The following is a 25,597-nucleotide window of genomic DNA, read 5'->3' on the forward strand; positions in this document are numbered from 1 at the left end:
ACCACTGCAGCTTAACACCCTTTCAGATGGTGTACGTAAACGTTTGTTGCGGCTACGCTTCTTGAGCAAAGTAGTGTTGACTGGAAGCTCATTTAACAGAAGATTTCTGGCACCTTTCAGAAACCTATTTTTCTCCCCCATACTGTTGCAACAAGGAACATATCTTTACACATTTTGGCAGAAATGTCTTATACATCGTAAAGTGCATCCCTCTCTCGTGCGTTGGCGACTTGATTGAATCACCTAATTTGCGACTTGCTGCGGTCATGAACGTGTGTTGCCGAGGCTCGAGTCAAACGTAGCCGATCGCTGGCGAACACTGAGGATTTCTTGTAATAAGAGCAAAATCCGGGATCGGCAAGACAAAATAGGTGATTTCCCGGCAAAAATAGGTATGCATCACACGCTCCTCGCACTGGAGTTTTTCTCAAGTGAGCGCGGCTCAGACCCCGCCTCACTCTGAAGGAGGAAGCACAGCACTCAGCGCAGACCACAAGCAGGGAAACTTACACTTCAACACATTAAAGAGGACATATATGAAGGCATTATCTGAAATACATAAGTCTTTCCAAAATATTACACCCAACAATACATTGCACGAATCGGTTTGAATCGCGAGTCGATTCTGAATGAAATCATTACCCCAGGAACCGGATCGAATCGTTAGGTGCCACAAGATCCTCACCATTAATACACAATATTTCTTCCAGTGACTAACAAATTTAAGGGTGTATATTTTAAAGTTACTGTGGTAGAATCTACGTTACTATAAGACAGAGCTGGGCAAATATTTTGACTCGGGGTGGGAGGGCCCACATTGAGAGAAACAAATGTCTAGGTGTATTTAGTAAAAAAAAAATCTGCTGTACAGTATGTGTGTTAGGGTTCCTCTTTTTCCCCAGGAAGACTAATACCAAAAGTCATGTCTGATGGTTCTAAAAACGTTATGACAGACCACCTCAAAAAAACAGAATGGAATTTTACAGTTTACTGAATGGGACACCCAAAATGTAGCTTAAAAATAGAGAGATTTACAATGTTAACTATGAACAATAAAACACTGAATATTGACAAAATATGAACATAGCTTCTCTTTTACTTCTCAGAACAGCTCATCAATAGTTGCGTGTATTTTCCAATCAAGCAAACAACAAAAATGTAAAAAAGAACAACAGCATAATATGGATGCAAAGTGCAATAGACACCTACAACATGATATATAATCACATAAATCTACTTCCACATCAGTTTGTGATTCACGCGTCTCGGGCTGGCTGCTCTGGAAACAAACCCTGCCCACTCTGGTTTGTTCCTCGTCTGAGCTGCTGTGACGTAGATTACCATAACGCCTATAACACCCAAAAGCGCAGATTTTGACCATTGAAATACTTTTAAACGACTTACTATTATTTAAAAACAGCAATGAACATCATATTAGCGGCGACAGTTTTGATATTAAAAGGTCTAAAAAAAAATTATGTAGACCGTCCAACGGGCCGGATTGAAAATCATAACGGGCCGCATTTTGCCTAGTTCTGCTAATAAATGGCAAATGGGTGATACTTTTACAGTGCTTTTCTACCTTCAAGGTACTCAAAAGGGTTTTGACATTATTTCCACATTCACAGTGATGTCGGGAGCTGCCATGCAAGGCCCTAAACACGAGCAGTCGGGAGCATGGGTAAAGTGTCTTGCTCAAGGACACAACGGCCGTGACCAGGATGGATGAAGCCGGGAATCAAACCAGGAACAATGGAGTTGCTCTACAAACCGAGCCACGCCATGAATTGATTACAGTTGAAAAACTTATTCTGGTGTCACCATTTAGTGGTCAATTGTACGGAATATGTACTGTACAATCTACTAATAAGTTTCAAAGTCCTGTGCCATACTCTTATTTTGAAGCTTACTTTGCACTGAAGTAGAAGGTAGTCTGTAAATGTAAAGCTGTCTAATGTTGCCGTGGTCCTTTTACCGATAATGATGAAGTTGACAGATCTGACATAAAAACGGTCCCAGTTTTATGTTGACAACGACCATGTTGGGCAACGTCCACTTAGTCAGAAACTTGTTTGTAATAAGAACTTTGTGGCGCGAGACCGATCTCGTCCACGTAGACAGTTTGTCGACAACAGCAGCTTCCACTGCATTACAATTGCTCACCATGGGTTGGCCTGGATCTGAAAATTTCACTTTGATATCTTGTAAATGTTTAAGGATGGGCTCGTCATGGTCCTGGGGAGACAAGACAAAAAGGCTTTAATGCGTTTGTTCAAAAGTCAGTTGTCTTTTTAAAGATAGCACAATCAGGCCTGTGATTTGAACTTAATGAAAAAGACTGGGGGTTGCAGGCCATCTTCCACTAGTTGTAATATATAAATCTTTTTTTTAACTTGAATATTCCCTCTTCACTGGGACTCTTTCAGTCTGTTGTGATTTCCCATCTTGGTTCGATGACCTGCCCTATCTTGCCTCAGATTGTCCTGTCCATATTGCTTTGCCTTCATCTTAACCAATTATGACTCAGAGTAAAACTAACGAAACAATCATAGATTTTCTCATACGTAAACCAACCCATCATCATTGATGTTACCCATATATATGTTGTCCCCTGCCCGTGGAGTTGCTTCCATTTGTAAGTTAATCATTTTAAATGGAAAAAAAAGGTTTTTACCATGATTAAAAACCGTACTCATTACGGGAAAACCGTAGTTCTTGACAGGTATGGCAAAGAGACGGATCAAGATTTTAACTCACATTGTAGGTCGGAAAAAACGAAAAGCGGAAAATAATTTTATATATTTTTACAGATAGATAAAAAAACAAAACAAAAAAACGACGGATTTCCAACTATAGACGAGACAATCACATGCCTGAAAAATGTTTTGACAGGGGAAAACCAGTAATGAATGAGCACACATCTGCCTCTCTCTAATAACGAAAGAGGCGCTCCTTGGCTGTGAACACACCTGCAGCATGTCGCTCAGCAAGTCCACGTTTTTGAAAACAGTTAACCAGAACTCGGGGATGCCTTTGGGGTCCTCCTTCTCCTCGTCCTTCTTCTCCTCTTCTAGTTTTGCCTTCTCTTTCATCTCGTCCTGCGGAGTGGACATTTTCTTGTTTACATGTTGACTAAAATCACCAATACAACTGCGCGTAACTAAACTTGTACTTTATCAGCAGCCGACAAGAGGGTATATAAGAAGACATGCAAGCATATAAGTCACCTGTACCTTCTTACTTACTGTCAGCTCTTCCTCCTCATCCACTTTCCATTCGCACTCCTCATCTGTAGGCTCGTAGGCTGCTTTTACGATGTCGCTTCTCTGCAAAAGACAACCCACAGAGAAAGTTCAGATCCACCCAAGCAACAGTTAAATACATTTAGAATGTGATTTAAAGCCAAATATAATTGGCTTGTCAATAATGTGATGTTCTAAATAAAGAGTCATGTGCAGCGATCACAAGATTTCATTTGGATTTTTCTGATATAAAAGTAAGTCAGTAAACCAGGGCACTAAAATAAAATAAAAAAAACAGTTCAAGTTTTGCGCTTCTTTCAAGTAGAAACCTCCTGCTTTACTGACCAAAAATGATAAACAGTGCTTTCTGAAAATGGATCTCGACCAATTTATCAACTTAGTCAAGGCATTTGATAATGCAAATACCGTATTTTTTGGACTATAAGCCGCACTTAAAATCATTTAATTTTCTCAAAAATCAACAGTGCGGCTTATAGCCCGGTGCACCTGATGTACGGCTTAATTCTGGTTGTACTTACTGACCTCGAAGCAATTTTATTTGGTAAATAATGTAATAAGTGTGACCAGTAGATAGCAATCATCCATTAGAGATACATGTAGACAGCAATATGATGGCAATAAACAACACCAAAACTTTAAATGTTCTATTGAGAATATAGAACATTACACACAGTGCTCAAAAATCTGTCTAAATATTTAGTACGACTTAGGCATCGTCGTTGAAGCCGCACCGTTTGATGGTTTGTCAGGGTATTAAACATACGAGTATTACTATGGTGTGTGTATAAGGACCGCAAAATAGCAACCATTAGCAGACATATTACCTGCCGTTTTGTTTTGTGATTATGCAAATCCAACTTCTTATCTTCTGGTACCAACTGATGTGTATTTGGGATCTGCATAAGTCCTGAAAATGTGCTCACGTCCGCAATTGTAGTCATAAGCTTCTTTTTCTCTACCTTCCTATAGGACATTCATCTTCCGCTGTTGGCATTTCTAATATAAAGTAGCGTAACGTTCTTACTCATATCTGTCAGTAGACTAGCTATCAAAGTGCTAAAAACTATAGCGAGTTTACATAATTCACCCTCAACTTTAGTTATTAGAGGGTTCCTGTCGGACGTTTTTTTTTCCACAGGACACATTTCCAGGGTTAACGTTGCACTATTGAGACACAAAGGAGGAGAGACTGCTTCGTTATTGATTAAATTATAGTCTGAACGTCATTAAAACAGTTAGCTCCATCTTTTGACGCTTCTTCCACTCCCGTCCTTGCACGCTACAACATAGATGACGGGGGAGAAGACGCTAATAAGACGTAAATAAGTCCGCCCACAAAACAGCGCATCCAGAAGAGACGCTCAGAAAGCTACTTGAAAATGGTCTGTAAAACACTCTATGCAACACTTTCACCAAAGAACCACCATCACATCTTCTGTAGACCACAAGATAGTGTTTTGAATTTAGAAAAAAAGTCATATGACACCTTTAAAACGTATTAAAAAAAAGACATGAATAGACCCGCTCATCGACAGTGCACCTTTTAATCTGGTGCGTCCTTTAATAAAAATACAGCATGTCAATTTGCATCGACGCAGCGAGAAAAGATGGCCACGCACGGACAAATAAATGACGCCAGCGGTGCTCTAAACAATGATCGCTCAAAAGCGGCCGACTTCCGTAGAAAAGGCTACGTTTACACTGCAGGGCCACCAGGTGTCAGATTTTTTTTTTTTTTTGCCAAATCCAATCTTTTCATTACAAAAAAAATAGATTTTTAATGTGAATGCAATTTGATCTGTATGCGTCGCACACGCTGCAGTAAATGTGACTAATTCTGGTAGGTCTCAGTCCTGACGCATTTGGGACAGTTTCAAAGATTTTGTGCAAAATCAAACATTTTCTGAAGGGAATCATTGCGCGCCTACAAGATTAAGCCCAACTAGTTGTTTATTTCAAACATTTGTGCATACAACTTGATACATCACAATTTCCAGTTTTTCAATTAAACATGTTTGAAGAGGAGTAGGAAGAAGCCGAGCTTATTTAATCCTACCTATTTTCCTTTACGTAGCAATTGCTAAAACTTTTTTCCACTTCCTGTTCTCAATTTATTCACAATATACTCCATAATTAATAACATTAAAATTATAAATAAATTAGTGAGGTAAGTTATATTTCATATGGTGAGATAAGATTATCTAGAAAATGATTGGATGGATGAAATAACTGGATAATGGTTATGGTTCTTCTTTGTAAACACTAAGAGTGAAGAGTTTCTTGTATTGGATATCAGTACATTGATTTCTTTGCTTATGCCATTCCATAATGTAATTCCACATTGATATACTGAAGGTCTAAAGTGTTGCACGTGCGTAAAAATTTTTTAAATTACATTTAAAACATTAGGAAGGAAGAGGACATACTTTGGCAGATTTACGGTATTTTTTGCTTTGCAGTCTGCTTGAAGAACGAGTGGCCGAGCAGTCAAGGAGGCAGGAGTGGTGGAACTTTCATGAGGGTTCCTAAAACATTTTATTTTCATTGCTTTTCCGTTGTCAACTTTTTTGTAACTGTCTATTTTAGCGAACAATTATGGCGCTTTTTGGTAAAATTCTGTTCGGATACATGCTACCCAAGCGCGAGAGAGTTCACATTAAGGACGCATCACATATACAGCCGATTTTTACATACGAAAGAAGCCTAGGTTGGATACGGAAAAAAATGCGAATTGACCTGTAGTGTAAACAAGGCTAATGTGATGAACAGATGCTTGTCATTGCCAATGCAGCGCACACTCTTCTAGCAGCCAATGACTGTATTGCTTCTACTCCTGACACCTGACTTGAAAAAAATATATAACTATGCAATGGAATAAATCCTTTATTTGATCAAAAAAGGATTATTCGACGATTTTATGCCCATAGCGTTTCCAAACACGTCAAACTATCTTGTGCCCCAGACATTCTACACGGAAAAACAGATGAAAACTTGGGAAAACATGAAAAATATTGCACTCTTATGCCCTTCTTAATTATATCTCTCGAAACTCTCAAGAAACGTTAATCCATTTTGCGATTTGAACGGTTCGTACTGCCAAAAACAAGGCAAGCCTAGGACCTTTTTCTTGGGAGAATGGCTAAATGGCGCCGAGTATCCATTGAAAACAGAGCTAACCTGACCACCACGCGTATTTAATGAGCCGGACGTGACGTCATTTAAATCTAATACACGCCAATCATCTGTGCTTTTATCTCCTTTGTTGTGGCAAATAAACTACATTTCTCCAAAGTAGCGGCACAGGAAGGCAAGGCTAAACATCAGACAATGTGCAAGAAAGCACAGGCAACAATATGGCATGCTAATTGTTGGAATAGCCACTAAAATAGATTGAAATGCATATTATTCTAGCTGAAAAATAAAAAAGCTACAAAGAGTAGATGAACAATTCAAGTCCAAAAGAGAAAAAACAGCTACAGCACTGAGCTTACACGTAGGGGAAGCTGATCGATCCATGCATCTATAATGTTGATACCAAGAATAACACTGCATGATTTATACTCGAAAGATTAGATCGATTTTTGTTGTCAAAAAATTCTATATTGGTTTTCTTATGGTTTACAAACTCAGGACTTAGAGCAAAAACCGAAAGGATTTAAATGTACTAGATGGTCATTTATCGTATACTATGGTTTTAGTTTTACTCAAACAAAGGAAATAGCAGCTTAAATGTTTTGTTTTAGAATGTTAGACATTTCTTTTGCCGGTCATGATTATTAAACATTGAAAGAAAGGACAAAAAAAAGCGATTGTTTAGCGTCCTAGTCAGAGAGAAAACTGTGCAAATCATAAATGACTTTACAGTAGCAGTGCTGCATGCTTGATTGAAAAGGTGGCATCAGGGGCATTTCTCCAAATGGTATTTGAAATAAACAGCTCCTTAGAGTAATTTACTTTTATATCCCTGACCAACAACACATAATTGAGAAAGGAAACTGTGTATTTTTTGGCTAAATTTGTTGCACGAGTACTATAAAAGATAGAAAAAAGTAATTTATCTACCGATTAATGGGGAAAACTAATTAGATGAAAACATTTCAGAAATCGTTAGATGCAACCCTAGAAAGTTAATTTAAAAAAAGAGCCAAGTGACATACTTTATCGAAGAGGGGCTGGTAAAGGGCAGCGTATTTTCTCTCCAGTTCGTGGACCTCTTCGTAGAACTTGGCCTCAATGTGGGCACACTTCACCTGCAGGTTCTTGAGGGCGTTGATACGCCGCTTCACAACTTTCGGTAAACTGCGGAACGCATGAAAATTACGTTGGAGCAGATGTAGAAGCCAGAACAAGACATGTACAGTTAGGAAGGGATGAATGCACACACTCAGTTTGACATGTATTGTGAATAAGTGACATACTTGTACAAGCAATAAACCCCCAATGCTTCCTGCTGTGACTGAATGGCAACAGGCTTAGTTTTTCGTACTTATTAAGGTGCAGCAAGGTAAGCAGGCATTCTTCAATACTTGGTCAGTCCAAAGATAGTGTCATACTCGCTTGCGGGGAATTGGGAAAGGTGGATCTAAAAAACGAACACTCACCTCTCTATGTACCCTGATGGTGAACCGTTCAGGCCTTCAAGCCCCCCTTGAAGCGCAGCCAGGATCTGTGGATTCTGCATAAGCTGCTCTGTCAGCTGACGAGCTGCGGGTGCACACAAAACTAATTGTCAATGTATTTTGTTTAGATAAGTTCAATCAAAGTGCCTTTCATACATTTTCTGCTACATTGTCTTTGGTTAGGTTACCTGGTCAGGTAACCAACACTGCAAGTTCCAGATGAGAATTAAAACATTTTCGCATGGTATTCTGGGTAAAAAATGCTGACACATTTTAAAAAGAAAATAGTTCCTTTACTCAACAACACATATCTAATCTAAGACTATTTATTTGATTAAATAGGAGTTGCTGGGTGTGTACTAGAGGTGGGAATCTTTGGCCACCTTACAATTCCATTACGAATCAGGAGTTAATATTCTATTAAAAACTGATTATTGATGCGGGTTTTTTTGTTTCACTAAATAAGCGTTTTTCACAAGCAACTTAAAAAAAAAACATTGGAATAAGGAACCGTTAAAGGCCTACTGAAACCCACTACTAGTCAGTCAGATAGACGTGCATGTGTGACGTCACGGGCTATTATGAATATGAGCGCGCGCGCGCGCGCACACACACACACACACACACACACACACACACACACACACACACACACACACACACACACACAGCTAAATGTCGTCTGCTTTAACGGCATAATTACACAGTATTTTGGAGATCTGTGTTGCTGAATCTTTTGCAATTTGTTCAATTAATATTGGAGAAGTCAAAGTAGAACAATGGAGTTGGGAAGCTTTAGCCTTACAAACACACGGTGATTCCTTGTTTAAAATTCACGGAGTTGAAACTTTACTATGGATCACAGTGCACATGGATCCCGACCATTTGTTAACCAGCAGGTTTTGGTGAGAAAATTGTGGTTATAAAGTCGCCACTTACCAGATATCAACTGAGCTTGCGCCTCCCATACAGCTGCCGTCGACTTCCCCGAGACACTGCGCGTCAACACCCGGCCGTGGACGCACACTTCCGACTATCAGGTACAGTTAAACTCACTAAAACACTAGCAACACAATAGAAAGATAAGGGATTTCCCAGAATTATCCTAGTAAATGTCTCTAAAAACATATGAATCCGTCTCAATGCAAAGCGATTGCAATCGCGTTTTTTTTTTTAACCTTATTTTTTTCAAATCCGTCGCTATCAATATCCTCAAACACAAATCTTTCATCCTCGCTCAAATTAGTGGGGAAATTGTCGTTTTCTCAGTCCGAATAGCACTTTTTGTTGGAGGCTCCCATTATAAACAATGTGAATATGTGAGGAGCCATCACACGAGTGACGTCATCGTCTGCGACTTCCGGTAGAGGCAGGGCATTTCTCTTAGCACCTAAAGTTGCAAACTTTATCGTGGATGTTCGCTACTAAATCCTTTCAGCAAAAATATGGCAATATCGCGAAATGATCAAGTATGAGATATAGAATGGACCTGCTATCCCCCGTTTAAAAAAGAAAATCTCATTTCAGTAGGCCTTAAAATGAATTCCCCCAACTATGAAATTAATAGAAACTGGAACATAAATGCCTTAAGATAAAGAGCTGGTCGGATCTCTCAATGGAGGTGGCTTTTAGAAATGTCTTCATTACTTTATTCAAAATATATAAGTCGATTATAGACATTTACAAATTGATTCTATAACCGTCCATGTCCGAATTGCGATACTTCTACAAATCGATTATTTCCTCCACATCAGTGTTCAGTCTACAAAAGCAAAAAAACTGCCATAGTCTCCAAATAGCTCTAGGTGGAAAAAAACAGTAGCTACAACAGCTGTGGCTGTAGGCAATTGGCTGTTGTAGTTTATCATCTCGACAAGATGGCAGTATATGCATTCGAAGTACAATGATTCGCTTTATCGTTTTAAAAATGTTGGCTGAGCTACTGAACATTAGTGGTAAAAGGTAAATAAATACAGGCCTTGGCTATAAATAGTGTATTCAGTGAAACAACTTTAAACTGGTTCAGTTATTTCTCTCAATAAATGTATTTTGTTCACAATACAATAATGTAATAATTACATAATTCAACAGGGTTATATGCTATTGTTTCCCCAATTGATATTGGACCTTATTTGGTAGCTTGTCTGCATTTGGGAAGCCCTGGTTGATCCTGCACCCTACTTGTTTTGGTATAGGTGTCTTAGTCCAAAGGGTTGCTGAATTTCAAAAAAAGTTTTAAACCTAACATCCTGCCCACTTATGCGTAAACAGCCCACATAACACATGCATTATACATGTTAGTAAGGAGCGAATAGTGATTTGGCAAAGTTCAGCTTCTAATGCTCAATATCATTAAATGTATATTCTATCATAACATGACTACAAATTCAATAAATATATTTATAAAGGATTATTGAATTGTTGCTATTTTTAGAATATTAAAAAAAAATCTCACGTACCCTTTGGCATACCTTCAAGTACCCCCATGTAGCGTACCTCCATTTGAGAACCACTGCCCTAGGGGAAAATGGGTAACACGGCACACTGACAAAGCTTAAACTATTGTTACTTTAACAATATACAAGGTTAATACAGTTCGCTTTTTAGTTCCTCTCCATTTATCTGTTTTCTTTAGTATTTCAAGTTATCATTTTTTTTTGTATATTTGCATTTGAAACAATTGTATTGCTGATAAGAGATTATTAATTATCAATGGTGCTATTGCTATTTGTATTGCTCCATTTGTAGCGTATCAATATTCATTGTAATTTACGTGTTAATATTTACTTCACCAACTGCTTCTATGCTATCATATTTGTACATAGCGTAATTTCTGCTCTGTTACTGTTGTCTGTCTTTTCGCCCTCTTGTCCCCCCGCAATTTCCCCGTCTTCCTTTTTATCTCTTTTTAATCCCCCCTGCACCAAATAATATAAATCCATTTAATAAAATCAAATACAAATTAGGCTACAGGAAGTATCCCAAACTTGTTTTTTTATAAAGTAAATCTGTACAGCCAATATGGGCATCTACATTGACTATATGATTTGCCTGAGTAGCTGGACAGGACAAAATAACTTCAAAAAAATTATGTGTGTGTGCACACTCGACACAAGATAGCCAAACTTTTTCCAATAGTGTCTATTTACTTGGCATTAAAGCAGTACTATACTGAGCACTCATTCATACGTTCTTAGCCTGGTTTGTATAAAACTACCTGGACTGTAAAATACTGTGCAAAGAAACACAAACACTTCTAAAAGGGAACCTAAAGTTCCCAAACTTTTGGTGGAAAAGGGCCCTGTGCCCGGTTACCTTTGCTTTTGGAATTTTCCACCGTCTCCTCCTCTTCCACGTCCTCCACATCCTCCATATCTGCCGGGTCTATCTCGGTTTGATCTTTGCTGCTCAGGGAGAACCAGAGAGGAAAGGTCAGCCAGTAAGTGAGCAAGGAACACTACTCAATCTGCTAAACATTTTGAAAAAAACAAAAACAAAAGGTGGCTGTGTCGAAATGAGCAACACTAACAAAAAGGTGGTTGTTGCAAGCACAGGGTGAAACAGGACACCAAAACACATACACAGCATGCGATATTGAAGGCAACAGCTTCACCAGCAGGTGTGGAAATCAGCAATTAGTTTGGAATAGATCATGTCGGGTGTGGCATGGAAGTAGTAAATAACCGTTCAATCTCATGATGTGCTGAATTTAGACTCATTCAGACACCCTCAAACTGTCAGTTTGAATTTCAGTTATACTCACTTGTCGAGGTCTGCCATCTTTGCCGAGTCTCGAGTGATACTACAAAAACAAAGAGAAACTCAATGAGTGAGACACTGGATGACTAAACGGGTTGGCCTCTTGAATTATTGACGACACATGCAGCCCATCATCACTGTGGTGGTGCATGGGAATAGTGTCGCCGTCTTCAGTAAAACCTTGTCATGACAGCATCACAGAGTAAGCGCCCAAACAAGTGAAATGCCATCTTGGCATCCATTAAAAAAAACCTTTGTGCTAAAATGGCGCATGTCTTTGATCATAAGCAACTTAAAGACCTTATAACATTGAAAGGTTACCATCAAAACATAAACGTGAAACAATTTACCAATGTAATAACAGCTATGGTGTCCCTTTAGTCCAGGCCTATTCAACTGGAGGTCCAACACTTTATTTGGCCCGCCGAACATCGCTCAAATAGGCTTGATGAAACCATTCAAACTAGGCTCGACCATGTATGCAGTACTCCCGCCACTCTGCAGGGGGCAACAGTGAGGCATATGTGTCACAATGGATTAGCAGTGGAGTGACTAGAAGAAGACTACTATAGTCCCGTATTTTTCGGGCTTTCAAGTCGCAGCTTTTTTTTCCATAGTTTGGTCGGCCGGGGTGCGACTTATACTCAGGAGCGACTTATGTGTGAAATTAACACATTACCGTAAAATATCAAATAATATTATTTAGCTAATTCATGTAAGAGACTAGACGTATAAGATTTCATAGGATTTAGCGATTGGGAGTGACAGATTGTTTGGTAAACGTATAGCATGTTCTATATGTTATTTGAATGACTCTTACCATAATATGTTACGTTACCATACCAGGCACCTTCTCAGTTGTTTATTTATGTGTCATTTAACATACATTTATTCAGCCTGTTGTTGACTATTCTTTATTTTTAATTGCCTTTCAAATGTCTATTGTTGGTGTTGGGTTTTATCAAATAAATTTCCCCAAAAAATGCGACTTTTTTGTGGCACAGTAGATAAATAGTACTTTATAGATTCCTTCAGGAAAATTAAAATTCAAGCAGCAGTGTACAGAGTTGAGATCAATTTAAAAAGTAAATAATGGGGGTTTAAATGGAAACAAAATAGAAAAATATTACAATAAGAATAAAAATAAAAAGAAACAATGGGAATTCAAATAACAGTAAAATAAGAATATAACAAGAGAAACTACGCAGTAGTGACCATGTATGTGACTTGTATGTTTTTTTCCTTCTTTATTATAAATTTTCAGCAGGTGCGACTAATACTCCGAAAAATACGGTAAATAGTCTGTATAAAAAATTAATAATAAATACCAAAAAAACAAAACAAAAATCGGACTTTTAACACGAATGGACACCAAAAGTATGAATTTTCTACCCTGAGCAAGTGCTCCAGTCATTGTTTCCTGTCCCATTAAGCGACGGAAACATTGATCCAAACAAGCAACGACGGTACAAATCTCAGCATGTAAGCTTCATCACGAAACTTGGTCAAACATTTATTCGTCCATATAATTGGTACATAAAGATATTAGTTTGTTTTGAATCGAAATTGCTGGCTTTGTGATGTCGTTTGTATCCGTGTTCATGTATTTTGTCAACGTAACTGCCGATCAAGGCTCATTTAATACATGTAGCGCTAAATTTGACCATTAGTGGGAGACAACGCTACACATTAGGTTTAACTGATGAGTCACATTGGTGTGCAATGTTCGGTGTGTAAACATTGGTAGTTTTTATTAACACTAAACCTATTTTATTTATGTAAAATACACAATGGACTAGGCCTGGGCGATATGGCCTTTTATTAATACCTCAATATTTTTTTAGGCAATGTCACGATACACGATATATGTATCGCGATATTTTGCTTTAAATGATAAATAAATGGGTAGTACTTGTATAGCGCTTTTCTACCTTCAAGGTACTCAAAGCGCTTTGACACTACTTCCACATTTACCCATTCACACACACATTCACACACTGATGGAGAGAGCTGCCATGCAAGGCGCCAACCTTGTAATTTTCCTGAAGGAACTCTCCTGAAGGAATCAATAAAGTACTATCTATAAAGTACTATCTAACCAGCACCCATCAGGAGCAAGGGTGAAGTGTGTTGCTCAGGACACAACGGACGTGACGAGGTTGGTTCTAGGTGGGATTTGAACCAGTGACCCTCGGGTTGCGCACGGCCACTCTCCCACTGCGCCACGCCGTCCCTTTAGCCTTGAATGAACACTTGATGCATATAATCACAGCAGTATGATGATTCTATGTGTCTACATTAAAACATTCTTCATACTGCAATAATATATGCTCATTTTAAACTTTCATGCAGAGAGGGAAATCACAACTAAAACTGTATTTACTAAACAGTAATTAAGCAGTGGCACAAGCATTCATGTCATTTCCAAACAAAGTGCAAGATTATTGCACTTTTTTGCATGATGTCACTGATGATATATCAAAACACTAAATTAAAGTGCACTTTTTGTACAGAACGCCACTACAATATTTAAAACAAATAAAGTGCGCTTTTGTGCATGTCACACAAGATATTTCAATAAGTGTCAAATAAAAATGAGCTGCATAATACAAAATCATACAGTATGTCCTTCGTTCTGTGGTTGGTTCCTGCAGAAGTTATCTCCTGATCTCCTGTTGATTTTTTGTTCATACGGTGTTCATCTGGAAATTGTTGCTGCGGCATTTTGTAGGTGTGGCACCGAACTGAGATGTTGACATGCAGTTTCAAGCACTCATTCTCTAGCGGGTGACTTTTCAAATTATGCTACACATTAGCAGTGCTGCTACTTTTTGTAGCAATGCTTTTGCCGCATAATTGTTCAACATATTAGCACTTGAAGCCAACCCACCGGCAGACGATGGACCACGTGCTATTTTTCTAGGGAATTAATTCTTCCTCCCTTTGTTACCAGATTCGCAACTTCTTTCTCTCGTATTACCACTCCCTGGGACGCACCGTTAGCATCACAGCTAATGTTACCCACGTAGCTACCTCTCTGCTCGGGGAGGGCAGTGTGATGTTGCACGCGTCACAGTATGTGACGTATGTAAGAAGGTGCGCTTGTTTAAGTCTCTGTGAGAAGGAGAGACAAGAAAGAGTGGGGAACGCATGTAGTGTAATGCCCGCAGCTAAAAGCAACTGTGTGAGAACATATAGTCAAATATCACGATATAGTCATTTTCTATATCGCACAGAGACAACCCCGTGATATATTGAGTATATCGATATATTGCCCAGCCCTACAATGGACTTTTGTTTTGTTTGGTTTATGATAATATTTTTAGTCTTACAAACCTAAATGAAGGAAGAAGTGTAAAGAAATAAAACTGAGAAAGGAAAATTATTTCAAAGAATTAACATCAATCCTCACAACTTTTGGAGCTCCCGTTTCTTCATGCTTTTAACTAGCTGCACACGCTGGAAAGCAAATCGTGAAGGCAGGATAATGCGGTGTGAAAGCCGATGGGTTTTTTTTTTTTTTTTTGCAATTTAGTAAACGGCCGCAAAAACATTTAGTCTGCACTTCCTGACGAAACATCCACATTTCGATGTCCAGCCCCCGAGCCACTGCGCTCTTGAAACGGCGGCCCCCTTGACGATGTCGTTGAACAGCCCTGCTTTAGTCTGACTCACCCCGTGTATTGTTTAGCTTTCGGGAAAAAAAACAGGCTTTGTTACACATGTTAATTTAGTCCTGGATTGCTACCAACTGTCCATCAGTCAGCTACAGACATTCAGAGGTGTTAAGTTTGGTTATTTTGATTTATTTTTGGCGAATAGGATAACCTGGCATGATGTTGCAGTCAAAATGAAATTTCAATGATAGCACCCATGGCTATGCTAGCAACATTTCTTATACAAATCTCTGACTGTGTGTTACGTCTTCACATCAGGATGCAAGAGGAGAGGCACACGTATAATGGAGGGAGGGAGCAGACTTTTCTGGCTCTGTTGCACTGAAGCAGCAGGCTGTGTCCAGACACACTCTCACTCTAATAAGAATACCACGTAAATGGATAAATAGTTCCTGAAACATTTTGACAGTGTAGTACCGTCCCACATCAATTACCCTTGCGCATTTCCTGAAATCTAATTTTATGTTTTTAAATGCCACTTTAAAACAAATTTACAATATGTTACAGTTAAGCTTACAAGTGTACGTGTAGACCAAATTGTAAATATGACATATATGATAATGTTGAATAGTTAAAACGTTTACATTGACTGAGGCTAAATTAAGCACTAATGCAGTGCTTCTCAAACATTTTCCACCTAAGTAGCACCTCAGAAAACACTTGGCTCTCCAAGTATCAGCATAATGAGCAACATTAGAATACATTAGCAAAGTAGGCCGGAGCAGTCTTTAAAAACAAGGCAGCGGCTTTATTTAAGATGTATATTCTGTATTTTTGGCCACTGTAACATTAATCACTTGAACAACGCTGAACATAGGGAAACAAAAGTGATTATTTGGCGTACCACTAGGTGTAGCACTCGTACCACCAGTGGAACACGCGGTAATAGTTTGGGAATCCTTGCACTAATGTGATATAATGTGATTATTTCATTGAATGTTAATGTAAGTAACCGTTTCAAATACAATTAACATTTTTCATACTGTAGTATTTTTACTATAGTAATTGCAAATAGGGATGGGCGATAAATCAAATATACTTGAGATATCGCGGGTTTGTCTGTGCGATATAGAAAACGACTATATTTTGATATTCCAAATAAACACTGTACGAAAAAAATAGTCAACAGAATGAGATAACGCCTTCAGGAACCTACCACAGAGTGAAGGACATACACTATTTGAGTATCGTTTTAAGCGTACTGGTTTCGAAAAAGTTTAAACGGTACCCAGCTCTAACAATTATCTTTTGATAAACAATCATAAACAAATCTTTTAGCACTTACACAATGTTGACACCTGTACTTATACTTTGATAAAGACCCGGAAAAACACATGTACCGTATATTTCGCAGTATAAATTGCTCCTGAGTTTAAGTCTCACCTGCCGAAAATGCATAATAAAGAAGAAAAATATATATATATATATAAGTCGCACTGGAATATAAGTCGCATTTTTGGGGGAAATTTATTTGGATGAAACCCAACACCAAGAATAGACATTTGAAAGGCAATTTAAGAAATAGTGAACAACAGGCTGAATAAGTGTACGTTATATGACGCATAAATAACCAACTGAGAAAGTGACTGGTATGTTAACCTAACATATTATTGTAAGAGTCATTCAAATAACTATAACATATAGAACATGCTATACATTTACCAAACAATCGGTCACTACTAAATCGATAAATCAGACGAAATCTTCTTCCTCGATGTCGCTTCTAAACAACTCTGCCAACTCCAAAGGTATGCGCTGCTTCCTCTTGTTTTCTGCTGCATACTTCACTACGTCCATCTTGTAATCTGAAGTACATGATTTCCTTGACGAGTGTGTGACGATTGCTGACATTTTCTTGGTCTCTTCCGCGAATGAGATAAATAATAGATATTGTGTAATCTGCAGTACATTATTTCCTTTTCGCTGCCATTTTTGTTCAGCCCTTTTCAGTTTTTATAAGTTACCGCCAACGAGGAAATGATCCATTTTAATAGCTACGGCAGTATCATAGAGCATGTAGCAGTTAGCATTCCATGACCCACAATGCACTTCTGCCATGACCCTCCTCCGCCTAATTCTTATTGGTTGACGTGTATGTGACGATTGCTGACATTTTCTTCGTCTCTTCCATGAATTATATTTTACGGTAATGTGTTAATTTCACACATAAGTTGCTTCGGAGTATATGTCGCAACCCCGGCCAAACTATGAAGAAAAAACTGCCACTTATAGTCCGAAAAATATGGTAAATCATGAAACGTAACCTGACCTGTGCAAAAATTATACACATTCTATCCAGGAGAGTCCTGATACCAATTTAATTGACCCAACAACCCACAAATGAGCGCTTTCCTAAGTTGTCATATATTTTGTTATCTAGAATGATCGGATAGTTCGACATGTCTGGTAAAGCGACCGACGGATAATCTTTAAAATCACTCGACAAATTTTATTTGACAACATACAAGAACAGATTCCATTGTTTGATTTTTTCCTTGTATCTACTTTTAAATGGTAAGATTAAGGCCCCTTGTGTACTCAATTCGCACTTTGCTCCACAGTAGCCATGTTGGTTTGGTGGACCAACACTTTCCTTTTTACTTCTGTTTAAGTCATGTGACTGAATAAAACCTAAAGGAAGTAGTTCAGTTAAATTTGGAACATGCATCACATATCATATTTCCAGTTGTTTCATTACAGCACGCCCAAAAAGGAGAACGAAGAAGCTGAGTTTATTTAATCCTACTCCTTTTCATACCGTAAGAATTCTATCCCGTTTCCCTGTTCTCTGTAACAGAACAGTAAATACATAAATAATATACCATAGTAAGTTAACATTAAATACATAAATCTTTAACGCTAAAGGAAAAAAAAAGGGTTGAACTAGGGTTGGGCAATATTGCCTTTTTTTAATATCGCATTTTTAGGCCATATCGCGATATACGATATATATAACGATATTTTGCCTTGGCCTTGAATGAAAACTTGATGCATATAATCACAGCAGTATGGTGATTATATGTGTATACATTAAAACATTCTTCATACTACATTCATATATGCTACTTTTAAACTTTCATGCAGAGAGGGAAATCATAACTAAGTCAATTGACCAAAAGTGTATTTATTAAAGTTATTAAGCAATGGCACCAACATTCAAGTAATTTCCAAAACATAAATTGCAAGATTGTCAGAGACATTTTAAGTGTCAAATAAAAATGAGCTGCATAATAGGAAATCAAATAGTATTCATCCTTCACTATGTGGTATGTTACTAAGGTTATGAAATTCTCTTCATTCTCTAGCTAGTTACTTTACAAATGATGCTACATATTAGCAGTGATGCTAATTTTTATAGCAACGCTTTCCTCCCCCCACACTTGACAAATTACGGTTGTCTGTTCGACATATTCCCACTTGAAGCCGAACCACCGCCAGACGATGGAAACCCTGCTGTTTTTATCGGAAATTAAGTCTCCCTTCATTTGTTACCAGAGCCGCACCATTTTTCTCTCGTACGGCTACGTTAGCAGCTAACGTTAGCCACGCCGCTACCTCTCTGCCCTGCGAGGGCGTATATGTGACGTATGTAAGAATGTGCGCCTGCTTGTATGTGAGAATGACACGCAGGAAAGAGCAAGAAGAGCCTGAAGTGTACGCCCGGAGCTAAAAATCCTGCGTGAGAACGTATACTCTAATATTACGATAGTCATTTTCTATATCGCACAGAGACAAACTCGCGATATATCGTATATATCGCCCGGCCCTATGTATACACATAATCATCATACTGCTGTGGTTATATGCATCAAGTGTTCATTCAAGGTCAAGGCAAAATATCGTAATATCGTATATCGCGATATGGCCAAAAAATATTGCGATATTAAAAAAAGGCAATATCGCCCAGCCCTAGTAGACGCATTTATTTTTTATTGCTGCTTGTATTTATTTATGAGATGCCTTTTACTGAATATGCACAAGCACTGTTTCTAATATGTGATAATGCCTTTTATACTGTATTTTGTTTGTTTTATGTACTATATGTGATCGTCTACTTGGACATTATAGTCTGCAATAAAAGTAAAAACTTTTTATCATTAAAAACGCACTTTTTAAAAGTTGAAAGTGATAAACCCTTAAGTGAAACAAAAAAGATGTGAGTGTGAATGTTGTCTGTCGATTTTTGTTGGGCCTGCGATGAGGTGGCGACTTGTCCAGGGTGTACGCCACATTCCACCCGATTGTAGCTGAGAGGCACCAGCGACCACAAAAGAAATAAGCGTTTGATGGATGGGTCATTGTAATGGTACTTAGAGTGTTTGAGGTGGTAACTTGGACAAGTCATGATGGATTGATTAAGTCAGGTGTCAAACATACGGCCCGAGTGTGTGTGTGTGTGTGAGACAATCATTGGTACTTTAACTTAACAAGAAATAAAGATAGAACACTATATTAACCACAACATGGAAGTGTATTTTTTTTTTTTTTTTAAATCCCAACATTATGTTATGTACAATCTCAGAATATCCTGCCACAAGTGGAGAAGTTCAAGTACCAATGAGGGAAGAGTGGTTCGTGAGAGCGACAGGTCGATCGGTGCAGCGTCTTCAGTAATGTGAACGCCGTATCGATCTGTTGTGATGAAGAAGGAGCTGAGCCGGAAGGCAAAGCTCTAAATTTACCGGTCGATCCGTGTTCCGATCCTCACCTATGGTCATGAGCTTTGGGTTATGACCAAAAGGATAAGATTACGGGTACAAGCGGCCAAAATGAGTTTCCTCCACCGGGTGGCGGGGCTCACCGTTAGAGATAGGGTGAGAAACTGCCCTTCGGGAGGAGCTCAAAGTAAAGCCGCTGCTCCCCCACACGGAGAGGAGCCAGGAGAGGTGGTTCGGGCATCTGCTCAGGATGCCACCCGAACGCCTCCCCAGGGAGGTGTTTAGGGCACGTTCGACCGGTGGGAGGCTTTATAAACAAACATTGATTGAATGATTGATTCTGAATCGCACAACGTGAGAATCGCGATTCGTATTCAAATTGATTTTTTCCCCACACACCTAATAAATATATTTATAAATAATTTTTTTATCGTTGCTATTTTTAGAATTTTTTTTTTTTTTTAAATCTCACGTACCTCTTGGCACTTCTTCAAGTACCCCCAGGGGTACGTGTACCCCTATTTGAGAACCACTGCACTAATTTAACGGCCTACTGAAATTAGATTTTCTTATTTAAACGGGAATAGCAGGTCCATTCTATGTGTCATACTTGATCATTTCGCGATATTGCCATATTTTTGCTGAAAAGATTTAGTAGAGAACATCCACGATAAAGTTTGCAACTGGAGAAAAGCCCTGCCTCTACCGGAAGTCGCAGACGATGACGTCACATGTTGATGGCTCCTCATATATACACATTGATTTTAATGGGAGCCTCCAACAAAAAGTGCTATTCAGACCGAGAAAATTACAATTTCCCCATTAATTTGAGCGAGAATGAAAGATTCGTACGAGGATATTGACCGCGACAGACTAGAAAAAAAAAAAGTGAAAAAAAAGAAAAAAGGAAAGAAGAAAAAAAAACGCGATTGCAATCGCATTGCATTGAGACGGATTCATATGTTTTCAGAGACATTTACTAGGATAATTCTGGGAAATCCCTTAACTTTCTATTGTGTTGCTGGTGTTTTAGTGAGTTTAACAGTACCTGAGTGTACAAAGTGTACGTCCACGGCTGGGTGTTGATGCGCAGTGTCTCAGGGAAGTTGACGGCAGCTGTACGGGATGCAGAAGCTCAGCTGATATCCGGTAAGTGGGACTTTTTAAACAAAATTTTCTCACCGAAACCTGCTGGTTGACATGTAGTCGGGAAACATGTCCGCTGTGATCCATACTAAAGTTTCACCTCCGGGAATTTTAAACAAGGAATCACCGTGTGTTTGTGTGCCTAAAGGCTAAAACTTCCCAACTCCGTCTTTCTACTTTGACTTCTCCAATATTAACTGAACAAAGTGCAAAAGATTCAGCAACACAGATCTCCAAAATACCGTGCAATTATGCCGTTAAAGCAGACCACTTTTAGCTGTGTGTGGGTGTGCAGCGCTCATATTCATAACAGCCCGTGACATCACGCGACGGTTTCAAGAAAAAACTCCCAGGAAATTTAAAATTGCAATTTAGTAAACTAAAAAGGCCGTATTGGCACGTGTAGCAATGTTCATATTTCATCATTGATATATAAACTATCAGACTGCGTGGTGGGTAGTAGTGGGTTTCAGTAGACCTTTAATGTTGCACTTTTTATATGTAGAAGAAAAGTTTTGTCATTTTAATTCATCTAAGCAACAATTTGAGGCAGTTTAATGTGGATTAACATGGGCAGAATTATTACAGTGTTCCCATTGTTAAAAGGATCAAGCCATTGTTTACAAATTTGGTAAATAAATAACCAAAAAATGTATATTTTGTTGTTTTCTTACTGTACCGAAAATGAACCGAACAACGACCTCTAAACTGAGGTACGAACCGAATCGAAATGTTGGTGTACCGTTATACTAGGCTGACCATACATCCTCTTTTCCCCAGACATGTCCTCTTTTGCGGCGTTGTCCGGGCGTGTTTTTTTTAACGCGTCAAATGTCCGGCATTTTTAATTAGGGTTGCGTGTATTTGTTGGCTGAGTTCTTAACGTTTACTTTCAGAGCGTGCATATCACAACATACAAGATGCCATCATGGCGACACACCACCCCTCTTTACCGGGCTACCACGCATGCTCGTCACTCCTGTTGCATGCTGAGTAGTGTAGTCCTTTTATTCCCTGGCTCATAACATCACACTAGCTGTAAATGTTGTAGCAGCTGGCTACGGGGTGTTAGACAATGGCTTTGGTTGGGGGGCAGGACTTCAGGGGAAGTTAGGGAAGTGACGCTATTGACAGGAAGTATTGGTTCGAGTTTTGCCGGGAAAAGGAAATGGATTTCTTGGTAAACACTAAGGTGAGTGTAAAAATGTATGTATGCCTTGGCACACCATTATTATCATCATTTCATGACCCAAGCAAAACACTTTTTACACTTTTATACTGAAATAAATACACCTACAACTTATTAAATAGATAAGATAGACAGATATAGTACTTTATATATATATACTTTAGTACTTTTTCAGGAGAGTTCCTTCAGGAAAATTAAAATTACAGCAGCAGTGTACAGAGTTGAGATCAATTTAATAAAAAGTAAATAATGGGGTTTAAATGGAAACAAAATAGAGAAATATTACGATAAGAATAAAAATCAACAATGGGAATAAAAATATAACAGTAAAATAAGAATACAACAAGAGAAAGTAGGCAGTAGTGACCATGGTATGAAAACGTATTGCACTGTTATTGTTTTGCATCCCCTGTCATCCTTGTACCCCCTGCCCCAGAGAGGAGTTGTACAGTCTAATGGCGTGTGGGACAAAGGAGTTTTTGAGTCTATTAGTCCTGCACTGAACAGGCTCCTCTGGCTACTGATAACGCTATGCAGAGGGTGACTGGCATCATCCAGGATGCTTACTAGTTTGTCAACAGTCCTCTTCTCTGCCACCACCACCAGTGAGTCCAGTTTCATTCCATTAAATAAAAACACAGGAAAAACTACCAGCAGCGGTAAGATTTAGATCCATGAAGGAAAGAAGAAAGTGAATGAATGTTTATAACTGAACACATTTACATATGTATACACATTCTTCTTTTTTTATTATTTTTTAAAAATAATTAGGTGACATTTATGACAACCCTTTTCCAAAACAAGATATAGAATGTGAGATACAACAGGATAATGAATACGTTTATCATTTGTTTTCAAAAAAGCGGGACCCCAAAAATTTACTGTGGGACCCCATTTTTATGACTTGATGGGGCTCCTGGGATCCCATTTTAGAAATCCCTAGCGCCAACACAGCCGTCAACAGAGGAGAAAAAATGCTTTATATAAATAAATGTATTATTTATAAAGCAAGGTCGACTATCATTGGCAAATTTTCACCTACTCCCGGCCTTGGGATTTCAGAATATGGTCAGCCTACGTTACACCCCTAAGCATGACACATATAATGGACCTGCTATCCTCGTTTAAATATAAAAATCTCATTTCATCGGCCTCTATGCCCTAAAACAGTGGTTCTCAACCTTTTTTCAGTGACGTACCCCCTGTGAACATTTTTTTATTCAAGTACCCCCTAATTAGAGCAAAGCATTTTTGGTTGAAAAAAAGAGATAAAGAAGTAAAATACGGCACTATGTCAGTTTCTGATTTATTAAATTGTATTACAGTGCAAAATATTGCTCATTTGTAGTGGGCTTTCTTGAACTGTTTGGAAAAAAAGATGTGAGAATAACTAAAAACGTGTTGAAAAATAATTAGTGATTCAATTGTAAATAAAGATTTCTACACATAGAAGTAATCAACTTAAAGTTCGCTCTTCGGGGATTGTAATAGAGAACCATCTGGATTCATAAACCAAATTCTAAACATTTCTTTACAAAAAAAGAAATCTTTAACATCAATATTTATGGAACATGTCCACAAAAAATCTAGCTGTCAACACTGAATATTGCATTGTTGCATTTCTTTTCACAGTTTATGAACTTACATTCATATTTTGTGGAAGTATTATTCAATAAATATATTTATAAAGGATTTTTTAATTGTTGCTATTTTTAGAATATTTAAAAAAAAAAAAACTCACGTACCCTTTGGCATACCTTCAAGTACCCCCAGGGGTACGCGTACCCCCATTTGAGAACCACTGCCCTAAAAGAGTGATAGATATAGGAACATTGAGGGGTTTTGTACTTGAGATTGCTCCCTGCGACCACGTGTTGCACCCGCAAAAGTGCACCGAAGACGACGCAAACACATCCGCCGACTGTCCGAAGCGCCTTTAGGTGACCGCCGGCGTGGACCTGAACCCACGCGGTGGGCCAGGTGCGCGGAAAAAAAAGAAAAAAAAAAAAAAGAAACGAGTGCGCAAGCTAACTTTAGCTGGCCTTGCTAACGCCGTCCATGCACTTGCGCCAGCTAGCTCGCCGCCGCCGCCAGTTCACGGCCGGAACCGCTTTGACAACGCTTTTAAAACCCCTTTTAACGGTGGTGACGGAGCCTTTCCACGGGAGGACCGGTTAGCAGCACCCCACGTAGCCTAGCGTGGAGCCGTCACGTCGGACACGACTACTGCGGCACCTCCATACCGAGAATAAGGTCAACTCCGACACAACACATGTGAACAAAAAAAAAGTCCAAAACCTGGTGAAATAATCACGATGTGTCGTGTATCGTCATGACATCTTAATTGTTTTATTCCCCGCCCCGCGTGGAATGTTAGCATGGAGGAGAGCGTCTCTATGGCTGCTAATTCGCTTAGCATTAGCAGTCTTTCCCGCCACCGTCGCGTGCTATTATTAAAAATGTCTCTTTAAAAAAAAATTTAAAAATTAAAATGTCTGAGCGTAAAAACGTGAGTTATTAGTTCTGCCTGCATGCAGGGCGTTGGCGACGACGCTTACCTTCGCTTGTGTAGCCGGGCGGCGGGTGCTTGAGAGGCGGCGCTGCGCAAGTGTGTCCGTCCGGGGTGGGAGGAGGTAGAAGACTGCGCTTCAACGGCGCTAAAAAAAAAAGGAGGAGAGAGATCCCGCCGCCTGCGCTCATATACATCTGACGTCATCACGTAAGTGACGTACCTACTTTTATTGAATAAAGCAGCGGTGCCCAATAGCGATGCGCGGTTTGCGGTCTCATCCGCGGAGTCCGCGGATAAACCACGGGTCGGGCGGGTGACATGACGAAAAAATTGATTTTAATTAGATTCTGGCGGGTGGCGGTTGAACCATCCGGAAATTATTTGATATACATGGTTCTGGGATCGGTATCGTTTGCCATTCAAAGAGCCATTTAAGACCCGTGTCATAAAGCGAAGAAGACAATAGGAGACGCTAACATTCTCTAAAATGACTGCCGGCAGTCACCCAGATAATATGTTTTAGGGTGTGCTATGAAGTCATTGACTTTATCGCCCTCTATAGCATGTACGATCTCCTTGTCAATCCAGCATCATGTTGTGTGTGGCTTCCGCAGCAACACGCACACGACTGCAAGGCATACTGGGTGACACAGAGTACACTAATGGTTTTTTGATCATGTTGTGTGTGGCTTCCGCAGCAACACGCACACGACTGCAAGGCATACTGGGAGACACAGAGTACACTAATGGTTTTTTGATTGATTGATACTTTTA

The 25,597-nt window shown here is 39.0% G+C and overlaps 1 protein-coding gene across 4 annotated transcripts in view; it reads right to left on the reverse strand.

The window, feature by feature from the left end:
* nap1l1 (nucleosome assembly protein 1-like 1) overlaps positions 1 to 24,996 on the reverse strand; it is a 33,819-nt gene extending 8,823 nt beyond the window's left edge. For 2 of the 4 annotated variants that reach the window (XM_061913975.1, XM_061913977.1), the window contains exons 1-8: positions 24,870 to 24,996; positions 11,646 to 11,684; positions 11,198 to 11,286; positions 7,865 to 7,967; positions 7,421 to 7,562; positions 3,234 to 3,326; positions 2,970 to 3,098; positions 2,164 to 2,235 (exon numbers count right to left, since the gene is read on the reverse strand). In XM_061913975.1, coding sequence (XP_061769959.1) covers positions 2,164 to 2,235; positions 2,970 to 3,098; positions 3,234 to 3,326; positions 7,421 to 7,562; positions 7,865 to 7,967; positions 11,198 to 11,286; positions 11,646 to 11,662 — 645 coding nt within the window. In that variant the 5' untranslated portion in view covers positions 11,663 to 11,684; positions 24,870 to 24,996. Of the gene's footprint in view, positions 1 to 2,163; positions 2,236 to 2,969; positions 3,099 to 3,233; positions 3,327 to 7,420; positions 7,563 to 7,864; positions 7,968 to 11,197; positions 11,287 to 11,645; positions 11,685 to 11,991; positions 12,140 to 24,869 lie in introns of those variants that run through there. The other 2 variants (XM_061913976.1, XM_061913978.1) reach the window with 2 other exon arrangements.
* Positions 24,997 to 25,597: the final 601 nt, after the last annotated feature.

Source organism: Nerophis ophidion, linkage group LG10 (assembly GCF_033978795.1).
Source record: "Nerophis ophidion isolate RoL-2023_Sa linkage group LG10, RoL_Noph_v1.0, whole genome shotgun sequence".
NCBI classification, from domain to species: domain Eukaryota; kingdom Metazoa; phylum Chordata; class Actinopteri; order Syngnathiformes; family Syngnathidae; genus Nerophis; species Nerophis ophidion.